The following is a 26,015-nucleotide window of genomic DNA, read 5'->3' on the forward strand; positions in this document are numbered from 1 at the left end:
ACATCCCTCAATTAAGAATGGTTGAGCCATGACTGGCTCAAAATTGCTAGTTTTTAAATTCCAACATAAATTCCTTAACCATTGTATATAATGAGTCAAATCCCATATTTATCCTATGTTACAAGTAATGCACACACTTCTATGTTACATAAAATTTTACAAAATAATTTTATTGTTTTTACAATGTACTTTGCATACATTTGCAAGGGAAACATATTTATGTTTACATTATTACATAAAGAATACACAAACATTCACTACATTCACATAGCTGTTTACATTTCACAAATGCAAAAACTCTTAACCTAATACAGTATTCTTCCTATCTCTATGCTAATAATGGAGGAAAAACCTGCAATTAAAACCAGAAAGGCTTCTCTCCTTTTTTTCTGGGAAAAACAACCCTTGCTTATGGCTTACACGTGATTTGTAACATATCTAAGTCACAGGATAAAAACCTGCGACAAATGAGATGGAAGTGATAAACATCAGATGCTCTCCCTCCAGCTTCTTTGCCTTAAATTTGATCTTATATTTAGATGTCTGTATACCATTTTCAATGTCTTCCACTTTTACATCTCTCAGTGACTTCCTGAATGGTTTTATTAGAACATAATATATTTATTCTAGAATGTCCTCACAGCTTCTTTATTTTTATAAGCTAGCTAACAATTCAGCTCCAAGTGGAAGAAAACACTCTCAATGATCTATCTTTATCCTTGATTCACTTGTTGCTATAAATTGTACTCAAATTGCAGTCATCAAGTAGTTCTTTATACAGCAGATTCCAAAACCACAGTAAAAAAAGTAATGATTCCATCTTAAATTACATAGCAATGCAATTAAAAAGAGGAAAGAAGACAACAGCAAATATGATGGTTTAACAGAGTTACTGAAAACATTAGGAGTGAAAGCAAGGAGCGGGCGCCAGAGGGATGGGCTACAGTACTACACCTTCTGTGAAACAGAACTCCATGATCAAACGCAGTAATTAGACATTAATTCAGAAATGTATTTAGGTCATTAATTATTCTTACCTCTTGTTCATTATATATTCAAGAAAAAGCACAGTACAAGACAAGAAAACTAGTAAACTTAGCTATTTCTAAAAAATGATGCAGTGGGAAAGATTGAATATAATGCTAAGAAGATCGTTTTGAAGGATTTTTGTTTCACCTACAGTTCCTTCTTCATCATTACCGGGGTTGGATGCTCACCCTCAAGAATAAACAACATTCCAGATCTTCTCTAGAGACAATTTCCTCCCCCTGTTTCTGAATGGATGAAAAATCCCATTTTGAAGACCCTTAGTTTTATTTCTCTCTGCTTTATTCCCTGAGTAGAAATGGAAAAAAGAATGAGAAAGTGCCATTCTCACTGCCACCCTTATGCTGTACTCCCTTAGCCACTGTTGCAAATAATTCAGTCTGAATACAACTCATACTCCAAGATCTCTTCTTTCTGCAAGTACACAGGCATACATACAAATACATGGAAAAATTATTTAACCAAATTTTATTAAGTTTGAAGGAACATCAAAATTTCTAATACCAAATTCAATCCCATTAAATTGAAAGCAATTACTTCTTCCAATTTAATAAGAATGGATTAAATTAGATTTCTGATTCAATATAATTTGTGGTGGTGCCCTTGTCAGGAAAAGTGATAGTATGAGGATCTTATCCAAGACACATCAAGACTATTGGGTCTGGACTTGACAGCCACATAAATGGGATTCTACTGAAAACCTCAAGGGATTCACACATGCACAGCCACACACACCACATTTATTTAACCTCTAGAATATACTTTTTTTGATTCTGCTATAAAGAAAATAAAGTTACTTCAAGACATTATAATCAAAAAATTAATTTTACTTCTTCACTAATGCACACACACACAAAAAACCAATTCCTATTTTGTGCCAGGTACGATGATCAATGATGACAATGATAATAACTAACACACACTGAACACTTTACATGTACTAACATTTAATCTTTAGAAAGATTACTGTCATCTTCATTAAATAAATGAGGATACTGAAGCACAGAGATATTATCATTTGCCCAAAGTCTGGGCATACAATAGCTGGCTTCACAGTCTAGCTTAATATTTACAGCTGACTACAGTGAGATATCAAAGGTAAAGATGACTAAGACAAAAGAAATTCACACACATGGAGGAGGTCGTATAAAACACATAAATTGCTCTAAGATAGGAACTAGCTAGGATACTACTCCCTCTGGGTCTCTAAGTCAAGTCAGGGGAAATACGCTGCAGAGAGCGGTGTAAGCAGAGTGGCAGTGTATACAAGGAGTTAGGATCTAAAATAATCAGATTAGAGGAGCTGATGTATCCTCACAATTACCTCAAAAAAAGCATTTAAATCAGCCACATATATGATACACATGAATCTGTGTATATAACACTGTACAAAAATTCTTAGGAATTCTTAAATCTGAGAATCATCAAGCTACATTGAAGAAAAGAACCAAAAGGAAAGTCTCTGAAAATGCCTGGACATTCAAATCAGCTCCCCTTAAATTAACTACAATTCATGTCGGTAAAGTGAAAATGAGGGTAATATTTTTAAGGGCTGTAGGTTACTCCATTATCTTTTAATATTAAGCCTCTTTAACCTTAACATTTGTTAACAGATTTAAGGATTAATGAGCAATTCAAGTTGCATTTTATAAAAAGATTAGTTTCCAGTTTCAAGTGAAAGCAATGTACTGGTAAAGGTAACAAAGGTCTGACCCCAGGCAGCTCCTACAGGCTAGAGGACAATGAGCACACTCTAGGACAGGCACCTTCGGGGCAACAGAGCAAGGAACACGGCTATAGTGCGTCCTGGAGTGCCCTGTATCACACCTGGCCTCCAGCACATACGCTGTTGGCTGATACCACACAGGACCATGCTGCCTCTCAAAAGGTCTATTTGTGCAATTCTTACATAAATACCAGTGAAACGTTTCAAAAGCAGTAAATCAAAAAAAGAAAAATGTTAACTAATTTAATGACATCAAATAATTTTATCAGAAGACTATTTGTACCATGAAATTCACTATTCATATATATCACAGCTGCAGTGATCCTGTAATAAAATACTGCCATCTATTGTCCATGAGCTAAAAAATACATCATTTCTTTCACCCAAACCCACTAAAATTTCAAATTAAGACCAAAAAGAACCAACACTATTTTACACAGTCAAGTGTTACCATCTCAAAAAGTGTTTATCCCCAACATCAAATATGATAATGCAAAAAATAGATTTTTAAGTGAAGCTTTCATAGTAATTTATCATCTGGTTATTTTCTTTTTTTAATAAATCTATTGGGGTGACAATGCTTAATAGGATTACATAGATTTCAAGTGTAGATTTTTACGTGTGCCACCATCCAAAGTCAAATCATCTTCCATCACCTTACATTCGGCCCCCTTTACCTTTTATTACCCCCAACCCTCACCTCTCTGGTAACCACCATACTGTTACTTGTGTCTATGAGTTTCAATTTGATATCCCACACAGGAATGAAATCTTATGGTTTCTGGCTTTTTCTGACTGACTTATTTCACTCAGCATAATGTTCTCGAGGTCCACCACGTCGCTGCAAATGGCAGTGTTTCATGTGTTCTTATGGCTGAGTACTATTCCATTGTGTATACGTACCACATCTTCTTTATCCAATCATCGTTTGTCCCCATGTAAAAAAATTAACGCAAAATAGATCAACGGCCTAAATATAAGATCTGAAACAATAAATTACCTAGAAGAAAACACACATACTAAACTTATATACTTTGGTCTTAGAGAAGATTTTATAAATTTGACCCCAAAGGGAAGGGAAGTAAAGGCAAAAATAAATGAATAGGATGATATCAAACTAAAAAGCTTCTACACAGAAAAAAAACCACCAACACAGCAAAAAGGTAACCAGCCAAATGGGAAAAGATATTTGCAAACAACAGTTCTGACAAGGGGTTAATATCCAAAATATATAAAGAGCTCATAAAATCCAACACCAATCAAACAACCCAATTAAAAAATGGGCAGAGGACCTGAACAAACACTTCTCCCATACACTTTCTTTAAAAAAAGAAAATTTTAATTTAAACAGGTTATTTCTAAATGAATTGTCCAAAAAAAATGTTTTATAACCTCTCAAAGTGTAATTTCAATCATCAAGCAATTAAGCAAATGTCAAGGTTGTAAAAATCTAAAGGTCTATGTTGATTTGTTGCATAAAAATTCTAGAAAATACTTTTAGTGGTTCAATAGCAGAATACCAGCAATTTTGAAAAGACTTTTTTTTTTAGAGAGGGGAAGAAGGGGGAGAGAACAAGAAGGGAAAGAAGAGAGAGAGAGAAAAACTTCAATTTGTTGCTCCACTTATTTATGCATTCCTTGGTTGATTTTTTTTAACTGATTAATTCTTGTACGTGCCCTAACTGGGGACCAAAACCACCACCTTGGCGTACCAGCACCATGCTCTTCCCCACTGAGCTACCCAGGCAGGGCCAAGACTCATCATTGTAAAACAGTTTAGCATTCCACAGTAGTTTATTGACAAAAATTAATAAAACTAAACTACCACTAACATGTTACAAGAAATGCAAACAAGAAGTTTAAGTGACCTGAAAGGTCAGGCCAAAGTGGAACAGAATGAAAAATGATCAAATTCCCAAAGACAGACAATTAAAAAAATAAATTTTTCCCACATCTACTAGTGAGAAAATTGAGAAAAAGAGTTTAAAATTTTTATCAAAATAATTTAATGACCATGAAAGTTACTAACTCTTACAGGGCATTCACTTTGGACATAATATCACACTAAGAAAAATCAAGACCTCGAACAATAATATTTTAGAATTCACAAGAGGGAACTAGATTTTCTCTTTATCTCTTTAAAAGATTAAGATTCTAGCCCTGGCCAGTGTGGCTCAGCTGGTTGGCACATTGCCCAGTAAACCAAAAGGTTTCAGGTTCGATCCCAGGTTGGGGCACAGATGGGAGGCAACAGATGGATGTTTCTCTCTCACATCAATGTTTCTCTTTCTCCACCTTTCTCTCTATAAAATCAACTAACATATTTTTTAAAAAGGTGGAGATTCTAATCAACCATGCAATACAGAAAATATTGTTTGAGATTTTTTTAAAAGTTGACACAACCTAATTTGTATAGAATTTAGTACAAAATCAAAATCAGTGCCTTTAATATGTTAGTCCAAAGGTGTAGTTTTGTGCTTCACCTCATGACAAGAGGAGATTCCTGGACCAAAACAATGAAAAATAACAGAAACTGCATATCTCCATGCTCTATTTAAAGTAGGAAAAAAAACCAGAATGTACAGATCAAAAAGTCAGCCAGGCATCCTATTTTATATCACATTAACAGAGTCCCCACAACCTTTTAAAACATATTAAAACACCTTTCTGACATGTTACATTCCACTAAAACATTGCAAAATTTAAATAAAAATTTTAGCATTTGTATTTACATTTTAGGAACTTGAACAGAGTTTTTTCATTTTTATATTATAAAGCATATAATTCTTTATGTAATGAAAAGTAATTTTTCCCCATTTCTTAGTCATCTTGAACTCATTTTAAAATAAAGGCAACCTCCTTACAAAATGATACAGGTAAATAAGGCCAAGTTTTATGATGAAATATATACTTCAATAAAGTTGTTTAAAATTTTTTTAAATAGAGAAAAAAACATTGATCACAATATAGCAAATAAGCTATGCAATATCTTTACCATAATCCTTAACAAATGTACATATTCAGCTCCATTTTCAGGTGACAAATCAATAGCTTTCCAGAAAGTAATGCACAACATATGGTAATCAATTATATGTATTGATGGCCTTCCAAACTGAAGCATTTTTAAGACACAATTATACATAAATGGTTTTCAGTCACATTTGTCCACATCCTTCCCAATGATGCTTCATCTGCACACACACATGCGCATACACTCATTAATTCTCTTACGCTGAATTTCATTTCAACCTGATTTTACTTAAGAAATCAAATCTGTCCTCTGCAATTTCCACTTTAAAAATAATATTCTACCCCCTTAAGTTGCTGCTCATCTTCTGCCACTTAAGCCAATGCATCCTTTACTTGTCACCGTTCCCTATCTAGTGTCTTCAACAAAAGGGAAATGTGGTGTGAACAGCAAATTTTTACTCAATTCCTTGTGAGCTTATAAAGGAATCCTTCCCAGCTCAGACTCACCATTCATTCCTTAACTCCTAGTACTGCATCTACCTAAAACACAAGGTCTGGCCAAAGAAAAACTGTCTGGTTTATACACTTACTATTTCAGCCCAATTGTTTACATACATACTGCATGCAATGTGCTATTACATTTATAACTCCAAATTGTTCTCTAACCTGGTGAGTTCTTCTGCTTTTGTTGTCTGTGGAGATAAAAGGTAGGGAAGCTACCAAACCTCTTTCAGACTTATATTCTTGAAAGTTGAGTCTCATGGGAAGACCTGACGGAAGGACTACAGTCCAGTGATGCAGTAACAGCTGTACTCCCTGCCACAACCGCTACACCACTCTTTTTTTGGAAGCCACACCCTGAAAACTGTGCTGTCAGATCCTCACACAAAGCCAACTTTTAATAAAATTCTCAACTTTCTATGTAAAATAACAGTGGCAAAATCACTAGAAAAACATTAAGACTTGTGAAGAATATGCTTAGCAGTCAGGCAAATAAACTAATAAAAATATTTCCACAGTAACCAGGAAGAGAATGTAAAAGTGAATTACTGGCAAGTTAAGCAATATTTTTAATTAATATCTTAAGACAACTTCCAATCAAAATGGCAGCGTAAGCAGACATGGCTCGCCTCTTCGTACAACCACATCAAAATAACTGAAATAGAGAACAACCATCACTCACAACACTCAGAAATTGAGTTGAATGGAAGTCTGACAACTATGGAATTAAAGAAACCACATCCATCCAGGCTGATAGGAGGGGCACAGACACGGAATGAGTTGCTCCCACACCCATGCTGGTGGATAAAAATTAGGGAAGAATATCTCAGGCGTGAGGAGTCCCAGCCCCACACCAGGACCCCAGCCCAGGGATCCAGTGCCAGGAAGATAAGTCCTGACAACTTCTGGCTGCAAAATCAGTGGGGTTTGAGTCAGTGAAAGAAACTGATGGAGCCTGAAGCACTTCCTCTTAAAGAACCCCCACACAGACTCACCTACTCACACTAACTTCCTCTGAGCTCCAGCACTAGGGTAGCAGCTTGAAAGGCATCAATAGTATACTGGGAGAAACTGAAGTGTCTGCAATCAATTTGAGCAAAGGCCACTGTCCCTTTCCTAAACCCTCCTCCACAGAGCCACAGGTGCCGTATCTGAAACTCCATCAACCTAACACTGTTTGATCCACCTTAGAGATCCCCAGAAACACCACCCCACCCAACTAACTGGCCCACCCAACCTGCTTCTCTCTATAAATGGCTGGTCTCGGCTCATGCTTCACAACTTCTTAAATCATCTCAAACAAGCAACACCTGGACTTAGTGAGCCCCAGGCCTGGCACTAGAAGTAGCCAGCCTGGATTCACAGCTTGGCTTTGCTTGGTAATCTCCAAGCCCAGCACAAGTAGCAACCATTTCAGATCGCTTTACAGCTCAGGCAGGGTGGCCCCGGGCAAAACACAGTTGGGGGCCAACCTTGATCTGCACCACTCAGGAAACCCCAGGGCCAGCACACCCAGTAGACAGCTATAGACCATATCAGAGTACCACCACCTACCTCTGCACAGCTGATCCTCCACAGAGGGCAGAGATTGGTAATCAGTGGTCACCACCCAATCCTTGCAGCTGACAGGCCTGGGTAAATCCCTCCCATTGACCTGCCAATAGCAACCAAGGCTCAACTACAAGAGCAGGGTGTACTCTGCCCACATAAAGGGAGCACTTCAAGTACGCAGCTTGGGTGATAGGGGAGGCTGTGTCACTGGACCCTACAGGACACCTACTACATTAGGCCACACTACCAAGACACAGAGTCAAAGCTGCTCTACCTAATACATAGAAACAAACAGAGGGAGGCTGGCAAAATGAGGAGACAAAGAAACAAGGCCCAAATAAAAGAACAGATCAAAACTCCAGGAAAAGAACTAAACAAAATGGAGATAAGCAATCTATCAGATGCGGAGTTCAAAACTCTGGTTATAAGGATGCTCAAGGAACTCAGTGAGGACCTCAGCAGCATCCAAAAGATCTAGTCAGAAAAAAAAGATACACTAACTGAAATAAAGAACAATTTACAAGCAAAAAACAGCAGAATGGATGAAGCCAAGAATCAATGATTTGGGTCATAAGAAAGGAAAAAAACACCAATCAGAACAAAAAAAAGAAAAAAAGCCAAAAAAGTGAGGACAGTATAACCAGCCTCTGGGACAACTTCAAGAGGTCCAACATTCACATCATAAGGGTGCCAGAGGAGAAGAGAACGAACAAGAAATGAAAAATTCATTTTAAAAAATAATGAAAGAAAACTTCCCTAATTTGGTGAAGGAAATAGACATGCAAGTCCAGGAAGCACAAAGAGTCCCAAACAAGATGGATACAAAGAGACCCACTTTGAGATACATCATCTTTAAAATGCCAAAGGTGAAAGATAAAGAGAGAATCTTAAAAGCAGCAAGAGAAAAGAAGTTAGTTACCTACAGGGGAGTTCCCATAAGAGTGCCAGCTGATTTCTCAAAAGAAACTTTGTAGGCTAGAAGGGATTGGCAAGAAATATAGTCATGAAAAGCAGGGACCTACAGCCAAGATCGCTCTACCCAGCAAAGCTCTCACTTAGAATTGAAGGGCAGATAAAGAGCTTCCCAGACCAGAAAAAGCTAACGGAACTTATCATCACCAAACCATTATTACATGAAATGTTTAAGGGACTTATTTAAGAAAAAGATGACCAATAAACAATAACAATAAACAATGGCAATAAATTTTTGCCATTTTGTGAACAATAAAATGGCAAAAATACATATCAACAATTGAATCTAAAGAACAAACTAAGCAAACAAGAAGTACAGAGACAGAATCGTGGACACAGAGAGCATCTACATGGTTGCCAGATAGCAGGGGTTGTGCCAGAATGGGTGAAGAGGTGAGGGGATTAATGAATACAATAGGTGGTTACAAAATAGCCATGGGGATGTGAAGTACAGTATAGGAAATGGAGCAGCCCAAGAACTTATACGCATGACCCATGGACGTGAACAATGGTGTAGGGACTGCCTGAGAGTGGGGGATGCTGGGTGGAAGGGGGCCCCGGGGGAAAAATCAAGACAACTATAATAGCATAGTCAATAAAATATTAAAATAAAAAAATAAATTATCTTAAGGCTACAGTTTTCCAACAGATAGGATACATACAGAAAGTAAGGGCGTATAAAATTAGCCTGAAATGCCCAATAACGAGGACATTTTACAGACCAATAGATATTATTACTCTTTTAATGTATATAAAAAGGCTTTGTTTCTCTTTATATAATCTTTCTCTGTTTAACGTGTGAGCTTTAGAAATGCTAAGATTCAGCTTTATAAACTGAAGGTCACCACTGGTATTACAGACACTGTTAAATGATAAGAAAAAAATTTATTTTCACTATAACTCAGATATACTTCAGGACCTTCAGATAAAAGGCATCTTTTTTGGCTACAAAAGAAGAGAATTTCTGCAAGAAAACTCTGAGTTACATTAAGAAAAATGTTCTATTTAGCACATAACTAAACATCTCATAAATACTTATTACTAATGCATATAAACACCAGAATATTTTTAATAATTTCTTTAAAAGCCTAAGTTAACAAAGCCTTTGTTCTGTCTTTACTTTCAGGTACAATACAAGCTACCTGAAATTAGCAATAAATATGAACACACTGTACAAACTCTGTGAAGACACTGCACGTAAGTAAACAGTTTCAGTGATCGTGGAAAAACAGGACAACCAGATTACAAAGGTACACATGCAAGGAAGGTTAAGAGCCCTGTACTAAGGTTGTGGGTGATTCTTTCATTGAATTCCACCAGATTCAAAAAGAATACAAAATCAAGATGATGATATATTTATGTTCCACTGGGAGATCATAACACATCTAGAATTAAGAAGGTGGGAATGAACCAGGTAGCTCTCAGCTGACACCGCTCTCTGCAACAAAAGAGACAGCTTACTTCCAACACCTAACAGTGCTGACACTAATAAACCGAGCATGCTCCTGTGGTATAGGAATGGAGTCCAGGGGTACGTATCATCATCTCTCTTCCCTCAAAAAAAAAAAAAAAAAAAAAAAGGGCTTCTAATAACAGTCATATATAAATGACTTCTAAAAAAGAAATTTCAAAATGATGGGCAGCAAAAAAAAACCCTACTCTAATTTAAGTCATTAATATTAAATTTCTAATCAAAATGACTTGAAAATACCAACTTTGAGAGACTACACAGCATAGCGCAAAGAAGCAGAGTCTGTGGTGACAAAGCAATCAGGGTAGCACTGTGTCTTCCTTTCCCAGTCTCCATCACCTTGTCCTGAAATACGCAGAAACTTCACACCGAAGTTATTTCATTTGATACCTGCAGTAATTTACAGGAAATGCCTAACACACAGTAGCTTTTAACCAATTCAGCTCCCTTCCCTGAAAATGTGTACAAAAATCCTGATTTTACATAGAAACTAGCCTACACCAAGTATTGTCACCTAAGAGAAGTATAACATACCATACATTTTTCATTCAGTTGTATTTTGAAGAAGTTCAAGTTTACTGCCATTTAAGCTCCCACAGAATTAATCTACTTATCTTAATATATTTTATTTTATAAATAAACTGAAGATACTGATGTGTAATGTTGTAGTCATCAGTTCTGAAAACTGAGATGGAAAGCAGGCACTGTTCTTGTTGTATTTAAGAAATTTTATGTGCACTCGTACTCTAATTATGGACAGTGTTATATCCAAAAATCCACGTCCAAACACAAAAGTGTAACTTTAATGTCCTGAAAATTCTGCTAACCACAGTGTGCTCCTTGAATGCACTCCTTACACAAACACTTCCATATTATCAATCTAATACACCCCACTGACCTCAGTCTTAAAAATTAAAACTACTTCAAATTAAATGGCCAGGCCCAGAAAATATGCTTACACCACAGGCATTCAATTACAATCCTATCTCCTATACCCAATAAACTAGAGTTGATTTGTTTCCACAAAGAGATATTAACTTTCTTAATTCGAACATAAGATGCTATCATATGACTTGACATTATCACCAAGCATTTCTAAAATATAAATTGGAAATGCTCTTTTAATGAAGCAGGCCCTGCTTCCCTGTATTATTAAAAAAAAAAAATACATGAAAGCCTGACTTCTTACTAAAATAACTTCTAAGATTTAACATACAATTGAGGGCTTTTTCTTTGTCAAAAACAATAAACTTCTTGTCTGCCGGAACCCGTGTCTCGTTCACTTCCATCTCTTCACACCTCCCAGCACTGCACCCCGTAACACCTATCATATGCAGAGAACATCTGCTGAGTGAATAAACCACACACAAATATGCAAAGAAACTATCAAGACTTGTAACAGCCCAGCAATGGTAAAATGATTTCTCTGAAACCATGAACACCCAAGCTGAACACTCTATTCTGACTTAGGAAAGCTTATCCCAAATATATCTAACACACATTAGTCTCATGTGTTTATGAACTACAACCTCAGTTGATGGCCTTGTGAAGAACTTTTCTCGACTAACTAAAAAGAACATGCTATCTTCATTCATAAGCAAACATGACTACAAACTAAACATCTCTCTCTCTCCCTCCTTCCCTCCCTCCCCAACATATACCTGTCATATCTGTACCTAAATGAGGGTTGTTCCTAAAGCAGTCACCTTGGGAAACCATACCTCATTTACTGGGCTAGGCAATGGTTAAGAGTCCTTTGCTGATATTGGGCAAGAGTTGTGAGGTTATGAACAGATCCAGAAAGTGTTAAGTCACAAGGGACGTATGACCAATGCTTCAAAGAAAAGCCAATATTCAACAGATTAGAGTTTTGGAGTAAGGCAAGGTTTATTAGTCCAGAAGTCCTAGGGCAAAACTAATTCTCGAATGCATCTTGAGAGTTCAAAATTCAAGCTCCTATATACATGTCAAGGGAAGAAAGGATAGGTGAAGCAAGATGTGGGGGGAGGAGTGGCCATAGACAGCTAGTCACCAAAATGGGAATCCCAAGAAAAGCACAGCCCTGGCTGGTGTGGCTCAGTGGACTGAATGCCAGCCTGCAAACCAGGGGGTCGCTGGTTCAATTCCCAGTCAGGGCACATACCTGGGTTGAGGGCCAGGTCCCAGGTTGGGGACACACGAGAGGCAACCACACACTGATGTTTCTCTCCCTCTTTCTCCCTCCCTTCCCCTCTCTCTAGAAATAAATAAATAAAATCTTTTTTAAAAAAAAGAAAGAAAAGCACAAAATTTCTAAAGCCCTTTGCTCTTGGACTGTCCATTGACACCAGCTGATCTGAGTTGGTCCTGGAGACTCCTTTAGGTCTTTGATAAAGTCATTATTTTGTACATACATCCCACCTCTGGAGGGGGGCCACCCTCTGGGAAGGGGCTGCTCTTACAAAAACTCAAGGCACAAGCAGAATTCCTCTACTTAATTATATTTGTAGCAGGAGCTATTAGCCTAAAGGCCAACAGAGCAGGGACGCATTTCATTGTTCCAAAAGTAGAAGAATCACTGCTATAAACATTTTTTTAAACTAAAATGCCTTATGTTTAACTAAAACGTTGTTCAGTATCATATCACATACTTTATTCATCAGATTTGGCCTCAAATGACCCATGACCATTGTAACACTAAATGTACTCTCAAGATATGAAGATTTGCCAGCATGAGGACATTAAAAATGATTTACCAACATATCAAAAAGAAGTAATACAAAAAATTTCAATAATCAAGTCAGCATTAGTAAAAAAGTTTAATCTACAAACAAGTGCTTACTTGAAGAAGACACTCATAGAACACATGCATTTTATTGTATTTCATTTTATTTTATTTTTAATCCTCTCCTGAGGATATGCTTATTGTTTTTAGAGAGAAAGCAAGGGAGACAGAGAAACATGGACAGGTTGCCTGGTTGCCTGCCATGTGTGCCCTGACTGGGGATCAGACCCACAACCCTTTTTTTTTGGTGGGGGGGGGGGCGGTGTATGGGACGACACTCTAAATAACTTAGCCATCCAGCCAGGGCATGAAATGTTTGCAATTAAAACATATTTCTTTAAAAAGCCCCTGTACCTGCAGGGTCAGTTTAATTGCTTTCCATGATATTAATGTAATGGTATCATGGAACTCTGTATCCATGATACAACTGTTCTGAGTTTAAGGAAAAGACATCATTTTTCGGTACTATAACTGCAGAAACTTTATTTCTTTAATATGACCTTTTCCTTATGATTCAAATCGGCCTCCCCCAGCCCCCTGCCTCCCCTGCCCCCTCCTCCCCTGCACGTCCACTGCCTTAATCATTAAACCCTCAGGATGACAGGGCTCTTGTCAGCATCAAACTGTCTTAGGAACAAAGCCTCAGGCCTGTTGGCCACAGAAGCAGAGTTTCAGTCAAGCTACGAACATCTTGCCTTCAGCTGGGTTTCAGCCCCAGGCCCCTGAAAGCAGAAGGGCCCTGCAGACCACACTGTCTTGCCACCAGACAGAACAGTGCCGCGGCTGACCTCAGGACCTGACGCAATGATCAACCACTCCCTACCCTGACCCCTAGGAGTGAGTCAGTAGGGCCCGGGACCCCAACTCCTTTAGCCGCCATGATTAAGGATTTCTCCCCTGTGTAACCCATTCCCTGGGAACCATCAGGGAGCCAGCTCCTTTAGCACTAGCTTGCCTATGACTCCAGGCTGGTGCCACTTTCTCAAATAACAAAGCTCTACTTTCTCTGGGGCACCCTCCTGTTCGAGGCTGACTGGGCTTTAATGCGCACAGGTGAACTGACCCCGTTAGTCTGGGGGTACCAGTAGATTTCACTCTTTGAAATGAGAAGCAAGCAGCCACTATTTATAAGTTATGAACCACCTTTTTCCTCACAGTAAAAAGCGTTTTAAAGAGGCAATGAACAAGCTCTAATAGCTCTCACTAAGTAAGCCTCCGTGAGGTTTTAACTAAGATAATTATATTCCTGGTATCACATAGTTAAAAATAGAAATTTCAAGTATATACCTACACGATCTCTTCTCCAAACAGAAAAAACATCTACTATTGGTAATTGAGAGCTAATTTTGAATTTCTCTGTATACTGTTTTCAATAATTTCCGTATACATTATACATAAACTATATTGTATACCTATTTTAATCACTTATACAGTGAAATGAAAATACTTAGGTCTATATTTGATTAATAAAACACTATAAAACTATTAAGCAATAAAACTCTTATAAATCCCCACTATTCCACGACGATGAGAGAGACTACTGGCACTGGTAATCCGGAAATCACTCATATCTTACATTGAATCTAAATATAAAATCAGTAGTTTTCTTCGTCAGTGTTTTACAGAGCTAATATCGCTCATATTTCCTCAGCCTACAGACCCAGACAAACGATTAAAGTGGTCCTACAGTCTGCTGCATGCGAGCCAGACTAAAATTAAAAACTGACTCTGCATTTCCAAAGTGTGGACAATCAATAGCACATAAAATTAACACACATATATACAAGTAATGCAAGTATATAAAAGTAATATACTACATTAACAAGAAAAATTAATTTCATATTCAAATCAGTGCTTCCGTAATTCTCCCTTTCTTCTTATTCCCAAACAGGAAGCCAAAATTAGGTGTACATAGCAAAGCTTAATAGTCTTGGGTAAACGAATCAGGACTTATTTTACACAGAAGAGTAACTGTTATAAGACTAAACACAAACTGCTAATGAACTTAACATTTAAATTAAAAAGTGTTATATAATTTAGTCACAGAAAAAAAATCAACCTCTGATTTTTTTTTATGTTTCAGGGAATTATCTTAAAGGCTATTTATTCATAATACTCAAACTAGTACCATCAAAATGTGTTAAGGCAGGACCAAGCTAAATTATACTAAAAATTACTAATGAATAGAGAAGTAATTCTAAAACCACATTTTGAGTACTTTATCAAAAGAACAAAAGTATTAAGACCAATTTTGCTGTCTACAGAATATGTCATCAAAACCATTAAGTTAATAACATAAGGCCATTCAGTGGCTGATAAAAACAGTACTGCCCTGGCCGGTGCGGTTCAGTGGGAGCATGGCCTGTAAACGGAAAGGTGACAGGTCTGACCCTCAGTCAGGGCTCGTGTGCCAGAAGCAACCACTCAGTGCTCCTCTCTCACATTGACGTTCCCCTCCCTCTCTCTCCCTCCTTCCCTTCCCCTCTCTCTAAAGCCAATAAGCATGTCCTGCCCAATCCTCACATGCTACACTGAAGCCATGACTTCCCATTAGACATGCAAGGCACTGTGAAGTACAGAATAGTGGTTGAGAACAGCGTTCTGGAGTGACAGAACTCTCTGCCTGTCTGATTTAAGCTAAGACACAACCTATCCTTTCACACTTTTAAAGTAGGGATGCCAATATTTCCTCACATCACAAAAACTAAGCAAGATAGCATATATGAAGCCCTGGGCCAGTGCCTGTCACAAAGAATTCAAATTATGGTGCCATTTAATATTCATACGGACAGACACAGTAACAGATATAGATGTTATACTTATTTCCTAGCTCGGTCCACATGAGAGGACCTAGAAGCACTGACACTTCACAGTGGCAATGAGCACACCTGGCGTCCACATCTTTGATCTACTTCTAAACACCATTCTCTAAATGAAAGGGATCGGGGCTCCTTGGAAAAGTGCTTGCTTCCAAGGCTGAGGAAGAAAAAATATGAGACTAGAACATCTTAACATGCCAGAAAATAAGAAAATGCTCAAAAAAGAATGGGGGTGTGTTGAGAAGACCCAGAAAACAGCCTGAACAAGGTCCCGTGGCCAAAGTTGGAACAGTGCACAGCAAAATAAATAATGACCACACCAGACTACATCTCACAGAATTAAAAAAGTCCACGAGTCTATACTGAGAAGGGACAGCTCTGCCTGACACAAGGATTCCATTAATAAATGTGGATGACAGAAGAAAACGGAAAATCACCACTGAGCGAACAGTGCAGTAATAACTGTGGCCGATAAGGTCCACCGACAGACACTAAAATTAGAAGACAGAGAGGCTGAAGAGAAACAGGGTATTTACTCACTACAGTAACTCAACTGCGGAGAAATCTGGCAGACGAGGGTTAGTGCCCTAGTAATAAGATACAGTGACATCACAAGCCCCTGATATCATGCTACCACTTCTACCACCTCTGTCCTCTTCCTGCCAAAAAATGCACACATATCAGTGTTCTAATCATGAGAAAACAACAAACCCAAGTGGGGGGTCATTCTACAAAACAACTAATCCGTTTACTTCCGAAGTTCGAGGACACAAGAGACAAGAAGAAACTGAGGAGCTGTCACAGACTGGGGAAGACTAAGGAGACATTACAAAGAAATGGAAGGTAAGATCCTACATTAGATCCTGGAACAAAAAAGGACATAAATGGGAAAACTGATGAAATTCAAGTGAGATTTGTAGTTTAGATAATAATATTGCACTGTTAATTTCTTAGTTTATTAATTACACTATAATTGTATATTATACTATAATTTTGTATATTTGGGGAAGATAGGTGAGGGGATATGCAAACTCCATAATTTTACTACTTTTCTGTAAGTCTAAACTTGTCTCAAAACAGTTTTTAAAGTTTTTTAATATATGAAATCCACAGTTGTATAGGCAATGTATAATAGCTTTCTTTTTGCTTTGCCTTAAAATCATTAAGTTATGCTAAGATATCCCTTCACTGCTGAAGCTAGAATACCTAAAAACTGAGCTCTGAAAAATTTAATCAATAAAATACATTACAGATCCCATTACCTGTAATTTTATATCCATAAGCAGCAAGTTGTCCAGCCATATATTCTCCATCTGAATTATTATGAGAACAACCCCATGTTCGTATCCAAATTTTCTGTATGCCAGGAATAGTGCTATCAAACAATCAATAAGAGAAAAAGGTAAGTTTCGTTCAATGATTTTTAAAATAAAACATACTAAATGATTTCTGGGCATATTATAAAAAAAATAAACCACTTACTGCATCCCATTCACAAGCTAGTCATTAAATGCACCAACTTAATCCATAATCTGTCGGTATACCAAAAGTCTAAAATCAAGACAAAATAACCACAGAATTCTAAGGTAAGACTCTCTACACAAAAATATCTCCTTTATCTCCAAACTGTATTTTAAATTCAGTAGTACTAATGTACTACTCCTAGAGTTGAACTACTCCGAGTTAAACTCCTGGAATGGTACATAAAAATAACAAATGCAAAGAAAATGGTTCCATTTAACAATGATAAAGAAAGAAAAAGTAACTAAGTGTATCCATCTCTATATACTCACTCCAATCTTTATTTTATAACTTAGAGATATAAATAACTGCATCAAAATGGACAGACTGTCATCCTATGGCATTATTAAAAGTACTTCATCTATAAAAATACAGTTCAAAAACATAATAGTTTTAGGAAAGAAAAAAAGGGCTTTCAACTTGGATTGCCGTAATAATTTATAATTAAACAGAAATACCTTAAGAACAGGTTCAGGACAAATTCGATAAACATCGGTCATTTTTAAAATAGAAGCAAACAGCCCTGGCTGGTGTGGCTCAGTGGTTTGAGCACCGGCCTGCAAACCAAAAGGTCACCGGTTCGATTCCCAGTCAGGGCACATGCCTGGGCTGCAGGCCAGGTCCCCAGTTGGGGACATGCGAGATACAACTGATGTTTCTCTCACATTGATGGTTCTCTCCCTCTCTTTCTCCCTCCCTTCCTCTCTCTCTAAAAATAAATAAATGAAATATTTTTTTAAAAAATAAGTAAAATAGAAGCAAATTTTTTCATACATTTTAAAAGCTTAATGATCCAAACAAATTCAAGTATATTAAAATTTCCAACAATACTAAATAAATAAATATAAGCATATTAAATTATACAACTGCATAATCAATCATTCCTGGCTAGGTTTTACTAGAATTTCTCCAGAGATTTAATAATGTGAACAGTGCAATAATTCTTTTGTGCCCAATGCCTTTACCTGAACCATAAGTATTTGTAAATTTGCTAAGAAAAATCAAATGCCCAAACCACCTCTCTATCATAAGAACCACAAATTCCAGTAGAAATTTTAATTTGGAAGTAACAGAAAATTACATACCAGATACAATAATATCAAAGAGGTGGGGGAGGGTCCTATCGAAACACCCAACACTGTCCTAGGCCCTGCCTTCAAGAAACATGCAATTTAAGACCTTTTTTTAACCAATTACATTGCTAAATTAAAAAACATTCAAATAAAAAAATTAATCTACATATTTCCTCTCAAAAGTTCAAAGATTTTTTAAAAGAGATCTTATGCATATCACATAGAGCAGCACTACCAGCTTCTCCCCTGGAATGATATGGAATTAAAAAAAAAAAAAAAAAAAAAAGCTTACCTATCACTTGGTGGACTCTCTTCCTCTTGCAAATACTTTTGGGTATTTCTTCTTCGCACCTTTGGAACAATGTGCTTTCTCGCAAAATGCCTATCTTGTGGCTTTGAATCTTGCTGCGACACAATATCTTCTATGTCATCCAGTAGTATATCACAGGATGCAGAAGGCATCTTCTCCATCACATAAAAAAGTTATAAATGATACAAGCTTATGAGTCCCTCAGAAAATCGGTGAACTTGAATCCAATAAAGCATTGTGGTTTAACGTCATGTTTACAGAAAATGCAGAGATAAAGAAACATAAGGACACAATCAGACAAATCCTATTGATAGTGGGACCTTCCAAGGCTAAAATTGAACTATGTCTTCAACACATCCATATCATGGAGGAAAAAGCAGGAGAACTGTTTGAGATCAAAGGAAACTTAACAGCATGCCACCTAAATGCAACGCATGTTCTTGTTTAGATCTCACTTTGTCCGACCACCTGCAACACACCTGGGGCACAACTAGGGAAATCAGCATGTGAACTGGGCATCAGATAATATTAGGATAGTGCTATTTATCAGTGATTTTCAACCTTGTTCATCTCATGGCACACATAAACTAATTACAAAATTCTGTGGCACACCAAAAAATAGATTATATTTTTTGCAGATCTGATAAAAAAAAGAGGTGTAATTTTGACTGATTTATAGAAAAATAATAATAGTAGTAATCACCTACTCTTTTTGCTCCAAAGTGACTTTTGAAAAAATCAGGTGCCTATACTTGTCCATAAGGATTTCTGGTACCAAGAATTAATCAATCCTTATTATACAACATGACCAGTAAGATGCAATTCTATTGTATGACCTAAATACTTATGGTTCAAGACAGGGCATTCACACCAGATGGGTATTGTTGTGTTGTCTGCTGTCTTTGTTTTTGTTTGGCAATCTAAGGGAAAGGAGGTCAGCGCTGACTAGTAAGGTACTGCATGTTTTAAAAACTCTTGAGGCGCACAAGCTCAAAATCATTGCTATATATCACTAAATATAAAGTATTGCTCCTATGGTTAAAAATCTTACTTTTTTCACACTGAATACATTATTTATATATTATAAAAGATCTTATTTTTTGGAGGTGCATATTGAATACTTGGAGATGAAATGTCATTATATCTGTAATTTACTAAAATAAAAATCAGATTAAGACATATGGGAAAATATTTACAACTCTTACGTCTAGGAAATAGATGTATTGGTGTTCATTATCCTATTCTACTTTCTGAACGTTCAAAATTTTTGTAATCAAGAAAAGAAAATGTGGACACAGCTTCCAGAAGATAAGAGTAGACATTCTTTTCCCTGTCTCTCCTGATAAATACAACAAGGAAAAGGCAGAAAACTGTACTTGAACAATAAAAAAAAAATGTAAAAAAAAGCACAACTAAAACTCTGAACATTATATGTAAAATAAACACAAGAAGACTTTGAAAGGTGGAAAGAAAAAGATAACACGCTAGGAAACTTGGAATCCAAGAAAAACACAATGGTGAGTTCCTTGTGGTCTATTTTACCTCCTGTCCCCAGACACAGAGCTAAAGAAGCCAGCAACCTAGAAGTGCCAACACACATAGACAAGCAAAGCCCCTAACAAAAGCCTGTTTTCTTGTCAAGGAACCAGAACAGGGGCAGCCTACCAAGCCAGAAAACTTTTAGACAATAACTATTCTGCATGTGGGGGAAAAAAAAAAAAAACCCACAAAACTATAATCTCACCTGCAGACACGCCACAAAGGCTAGGTAGGGACCCTGGACTTCCAAACCAACCAACAAAGCATAATGAAGCCCTACTCCACCCATAGTGTCATTGAAGATTAAATTGACATAAGTTTAAAATTAAATTGCTATCAAAATCTAAAACAACTGGTAAAAAAGAAAAGAAAAATGTGGGAGGAATTAGCCTGACAAATTTTAAGACTTATTAAATAATCAAGACTGTGTAGTATTGGTAGAATATAAACATATCAACAAAACATAATGGAGAACATGGAAATAGACCTACACAAATAAGCCCAAATGATTTTTCACAAAAGTACAAAAGCACTTCAATGGAGGAAAGAGACTTCAAAAATTAGTGCTGGAGCAATTGGACATTTACAAACAAAACTGTAAACTGCAACCTAAGTCTCACATCTTACATAAAAATTAATTCAAAATGTACCATGGACTTAAATGTAAAATGTTAAGACTGTAACTTTTAGGAAAAGTCATAAGAGAAAATTTGCTAGGCCTAAAGCTAGGTGAAGAGTTCTTAGACTTGACACCAAAAGCATAATCAATAAAAATTAAAATTACATCCAGATATCATCAAAATTAAAAACTTTTGCTCTGCAAAGGACCCTTTTGAGAGAATGAAAAGTCAAACTACAGAGTGGGAGCAAATATTTGCAAATCTGACAAACAACTAATTATCTTGAAATAAAAACACAATATTGAAAAAAAATCCAGTTAGAAAATAAACAAAAGAAAGACATTTCACCTAAGAAGATATACAGGGGAGAGCTAGGAGAGAGTGGAGGGGGGAGGAATAGTGATGGAAGGAGACTTGGTCTGGGGTGGTGAACACACTATACAATATACAGATGGTGTATTATAGAACTGTACCCCTGAAACATATAATTTTATTAACAGTATCACCCCAATATATTCAATTTAAAAAATGCAATACCTACAGATATACAGAGGGCTAAAAGGCACGTGAAAAGAGATACAACATTACTACACAGCTATCAGAATGGCTAAAGTAACAAACAGCGAGGCCCTGGCCAGGGAGCTCGTTTGGTTAGTGTCATCCCAATGCAGGTTCAACACCCACTCAGGGCTCGTACAAGGAGCAACCAGTGAATGCATAAATAAGTGGAACAACAAATCAATGTTTCTCTCTCTCTCAAATCAAAATTTTTTTAAAATAGTGAGAATACTAAATGCTGATGAGTATGCAGAGTAACTGAATCACTCATACAGTCCTGATGGGAATATAAAATGGTATAGTTGCTTGGAGAAAAAGTTTGGCATTTTCTTTAAAAAATTAATCATTTAACTACAATGCAACCTGGCCACTGTATTTCTGAGGGCTTAATCCATGAGATGTAGACTTAACAATCACAAAAAACCTGAACACAAATGTTTATAGCACCTTTCTTTGTAGTAGCCCAAACCTAGAAACAATCCAGATGCCCTTCAGGTGAGCCCGAGCCCATTCGCTGTGCCGCACTCGACTGCCTACTTACTTAATGCATGTACACTGAGTGACCACCCGCCTGGGCCACCAACCCCACTGTAAAGAATCCTGCACTCTCCTCGGGTCTCAGCCTTCTGATGAATGTTCCTTCTCTTCATTTGCCAAATTCCTGTCTTTTAATTAGCAACTTTCAATTAAGAGTAGCTTCCCCCCATGACTGGTATAGCTCAGTGGGTAGGGTGTTGACCCACAAACCAAAAGGTCGCCTGTTTGATTCCCAGTCAGGGCACATGCCTGGGTTGCAGGCCAGGTCCCCGGTTGGGAACATGCAAAAGGCAATCGATGGATGTTTCTCTCCCTCTCTTTCTCCCTCCCTGCCCCTCTCTCTAAAAATAAATAAAATCTTTTAAAAGAAAAAGAATGGCTTCCAGCCAGGCTCATTCTGTGCCTTTTACTGTAATATCCTCTTTACGACCATGACAAATTATGCCCTGTAAATCAGACAAACCTATGTTCGAATCTCAGCTAGCTTTTCATAGTTAGTAAGAGCAAAAGAAAAAGACTGCAATAACCCAAGTGACAATCAATCAAGGACTTGCTAAATTACAGTTGAAATGCATACCACATGGGCATGGAGGGGCTGTCAATCACAAACCTCCTCCTTGCATAGACATGAGACTAGGGGCATGACCAAGCCTACCAGAGTAGCCCATCCTCCTGGCCGCAGTGATTGGTTCATGATTGGCTCTCAAGCCCTACCAGTCAGAATCATCACCAGGACTTCTGTGCCGAGCTAACAGGAGAGATGGCTCCTCTTTTCACTGAAGTGGCTAAGTTGGAAGGATGTCAACTTGATGATGCTGGAGACCATCTGCCAGTCACAGGGCAGAAGGCCACCTAAGGAATGAACTAGTCAGAGCAGAAGAGATAGAAGCCATACTGACATTATTAGAGCACCTGGATGCAACCAATGCCTGAAGCCTGATGCTGCCCACTCTGCCCGGTCATATCAGCCAATAAAACTCCTCTGTGGCTTCAATTAGTTTGAGTTGGGTTTTCTGCTCTTGCAAACAAGAGCCCTGGCCAACTCAGCAAACTAGGTAAGGTGCAATGAACTAAGTCAGTCTTTTTCAAATTGGTTCCATTTGAGATATTAACTATCAGTGAAAAAATTGGTCAAATTAATGTAGGAAATCCTGCCTCCTTATAAATTCTCTGCATGGATAAGTAGAGCAAAGTGTGAAGAACTGCTTTCAGTAAAGAAAACACTTCATTTATCTTAGAAATTTTCTGAAAATTATTTTCTCATAGATCTCTTAATAAGGGTAATGGTGGTACTGAAACAGAAAGCTTGAATGAAGCCGATCTCCGGTACCCTCCCACATTCTGCAGGTGGACGACTTCCTTCGTTTACCCAGAAGTGGTTCTTGCCCATGTATTCAGCCTACCAATATGTCGCTATGAATAACCGTCCACTTTCCAAAGAACAATCCTTGCACTCTGACTTACTCAAGCAAAGAATTCCAGCAGTGCTCCTTCTTCCTTCATATTCACTAATTGTCTCCTTACTAAATCATTACTATCTGGATATAAACATACTATTATTTCTCCCATTTGAAAAACAAAAACCTTCTGGTTCAGCACAACCAGAATTACCGGGGAACTTATTAGAAATGAAAAATCTCGAGTCCCAATTTAGATCTATTGAATCAGATATTCTGAGTAAAGCCCAGTAATCTTTAACAAGCCTTCCAGATAACTTTGATGGCCACTAAAATTTGAGAATCATTTTCCTAGAGTTATTCTTTCATAAAAGTCATCTAGCATGTTTGTCAAAAATGCATTACCTAGTCAGCTGATTTTCAAGAAGGATGTCAAAAAATTTCACTGAGGGAAAGAATAGTCTTTTCAACAAACGGTACTGGACAACTGGAGAGCCACACACAAAGAATGAAGGTGGATTCCTACCTCTTATCATATACAAAAAGATAACTCAAAGTAGATCACTTTGAGACCTAAACTTAAGAGCTAATATTATAAAACTCTTGGAACAACACATACGTGTAAATCTTCATGATGTTAGACTAAGCACTGGTTTGTTAGTTTTGACACCAAAAGAACAAGCAACAAAAGAAAAAACAGATGGGACCTTATCAAAATTAAAAATTTTTATGCTTCAAAGGAAACCATCAAGAGAGTGAAAAGACTACTCCACACAATGGGAGAAAAGATTTTGTAAATCATACTTCTGATAAAAAGTCTTATATTAGAACACACAGGAAAAAAAAAACCCAGTTCAACAATAGAAAGACAAATAACCCAGTGCAAACTACGGGCAAAGGATTTGAATAGACACTTCTCCAAAGAAGATACACAAATGGCCAATAAGCACGTGAAAAGATGTCAGTATCATTAGCTATCAGGGAAATGCAAATCAAAACAATGAAATATCACTTCACACCTGCTAGGATGGCTAGATTCAAAAAGACAGAGAATAGCACTGTGAATGAGAACACCCAGAGAGCGAGAGAACAGAGAAGAGGAAAGGGTAAAGGGCCAAGTCTTGAGAAACTCCAAATTTAACTGCCAAATAAAAGAGAACCAGCTTTTAATGGGAACCAAGAAGCAGTCACCACATAAGGGAACAGACCAGTTGGTCATTGAAGGCAAAGGCAGAGAGCATGTCAGTGGACTCGGTCAGTGCAACCTAATACAGATGGAAGGTTAAGTAAAATAAGTGAAAATGTTTCTTGGATTTAGTGATATGGAGATCATAGCATTTCCAAACAATGATGGTGGGAAAGTTACTAAGAACTTGGGCTATCTTTTTACACATTATATAATGTGTAACATGTCACTCAAACAAAAAAGACTTAAAATAAATTAGTACCTTGATTATCTGCAATTAGTCTCAAATCCTCTTGAAAGATGGGTCTGGAAAATAAAAACTGATTAGAAAAAGCAAGCTCACACCAAGTTCACAAAACCACAGTAAAGACTTTTTAAAAATTACGCAAAAGAGATTAGCCTCCATAAAACACTGTCTTATACAGCAGGGCTAATTATGATCCATACTACTTGCAACTTCTTACTGATTAGAACAGGTGTATTGACATCTGCCGTATTTGCCATGACTGAGATCCAGCGTCTGGCCATAGTAATAAATACTATCCGGCACTCTAACAGTCTGCGTGATTCAAGTAATACCAAGAACTGCAAAACGGAAATCAAGCAATGAAGTAGGTAGACATCCAGATCACCTTCCATCGGAAAGATACGTGTCGCCCTTAGATGCAGACTGATTTTATGAGTAAACGAGAGTGAAAAGTCAAAACACAAGAAAACTACTCTTACGACTCCAGTTTAAATTCTTAATGAGTTACAGCTCTGTGAAAGCTAAGTAACTGCGACAACCTCCTCCCGTCCTACAAATTCACTAACGCAGAAAGTGGGAGAACGAATAAAGTTTATCTTGACAATAAGGAACGAGATCCTTTAACACTCCGTGCAGCTCTGCAACACCTGAGGCCAATGACCCTGTCCTCACTTTTGGCAGCGCTCCCAGCCTCCCGGTTTCCCCATCCCAGCTGGCAGGTCCCCCTTTCACTGCGAAACCAACCAGCAAAGACTGAAATAGGGGAAACAAGACTCCGCCATGAAATGAGCTCCAGCCGCACTGTGCCCCACACTGACCCACCGGCCACCCTTACCCAATAGTCGAGAAATAGCAAAGCAGACCAAAGAGACTCACCGCTCTCCGGAACCGCAGAGACTTCAGATGGAGCTCGCCATGACACCGACGTCCCGCCACGCTCAACTACGCATGCTCGGCGACGGTGGCCCGCGGAGATCAAATTGCATCATTGCTGGAGCGCGAGTTCTGGTTTAATTTAATTTATTATTATTACATATACGTTATTATAAATCATATAAATATAGATTGTATAAACGTGAATTATTAAATAATTATTATTATAAATTATAATAATTGATGGTTATGCTTACATTACTTTTGGTTGCAGAGGCAAAAATATACGCCCAAGGCCTCGGGTACTTAGGACCAGTTAACAGTTGACGTCTC

The 26,015-nt window shown here is 37.5% G+C and overlaps 1 protein-coding gene across 3 annotated transcripts in view; it reads right to left on the bottom strand.

The window, feature by feature from the left end:
* The window catches only part of CDKAL1 (CDKAL1 threonylcarbamoyladenosine tRNA methylthiotransferase), a 626,103-nt gene extending 600,351 nt beyond the window's left edge, over positions 1-25,752 (bottom strand). The window contains exons 1-4 of one of the 3 annotated variants that reach the window (XM_053920194.1): positions 25,686-25,742; positions 24,825-24,882; positions 18,708-18,877; positions 17,084-17,196 (exon numbers count right to left, since the gene is read on the bottom strand). In XM_053920194.1, coding sequence (XP_053776169.1) covers positions 17,084-17,196; positions 18,708-18,877 — 283 coding nt within the window. In that variant the 5' untranslated portion in view covers positions 24,825-24,882; positions 25,686-25,742. Of the gene's footprint in view, positions 1-17,083; positions 17,197-18,707; positions 18,878-24,824; positions 24,883-25,685 lie in introns of all 3 variants that reach the window. The other 2 variants (XM_053920193.2, XM_053920195.2) reach the window with 2 other exon arrangements.
* Positions 25,753-26,015: the final 263 nt, after the last annotated feature.

This window comes from Desmodus rotundus, chromosome 3 (genome assembly GCF_022682495.2).
Source record: "Desmodus rotundus isolate HL8 chromosome 3, HLdesRot8A.1, whole genome shotgun sequence".
Lineage (NCBI taxonomy): Eukaryota > Metazoa > Chordata > Mammalia > Chiroptera > Phyllostomidae > Desmodus > Desmodus rotundus.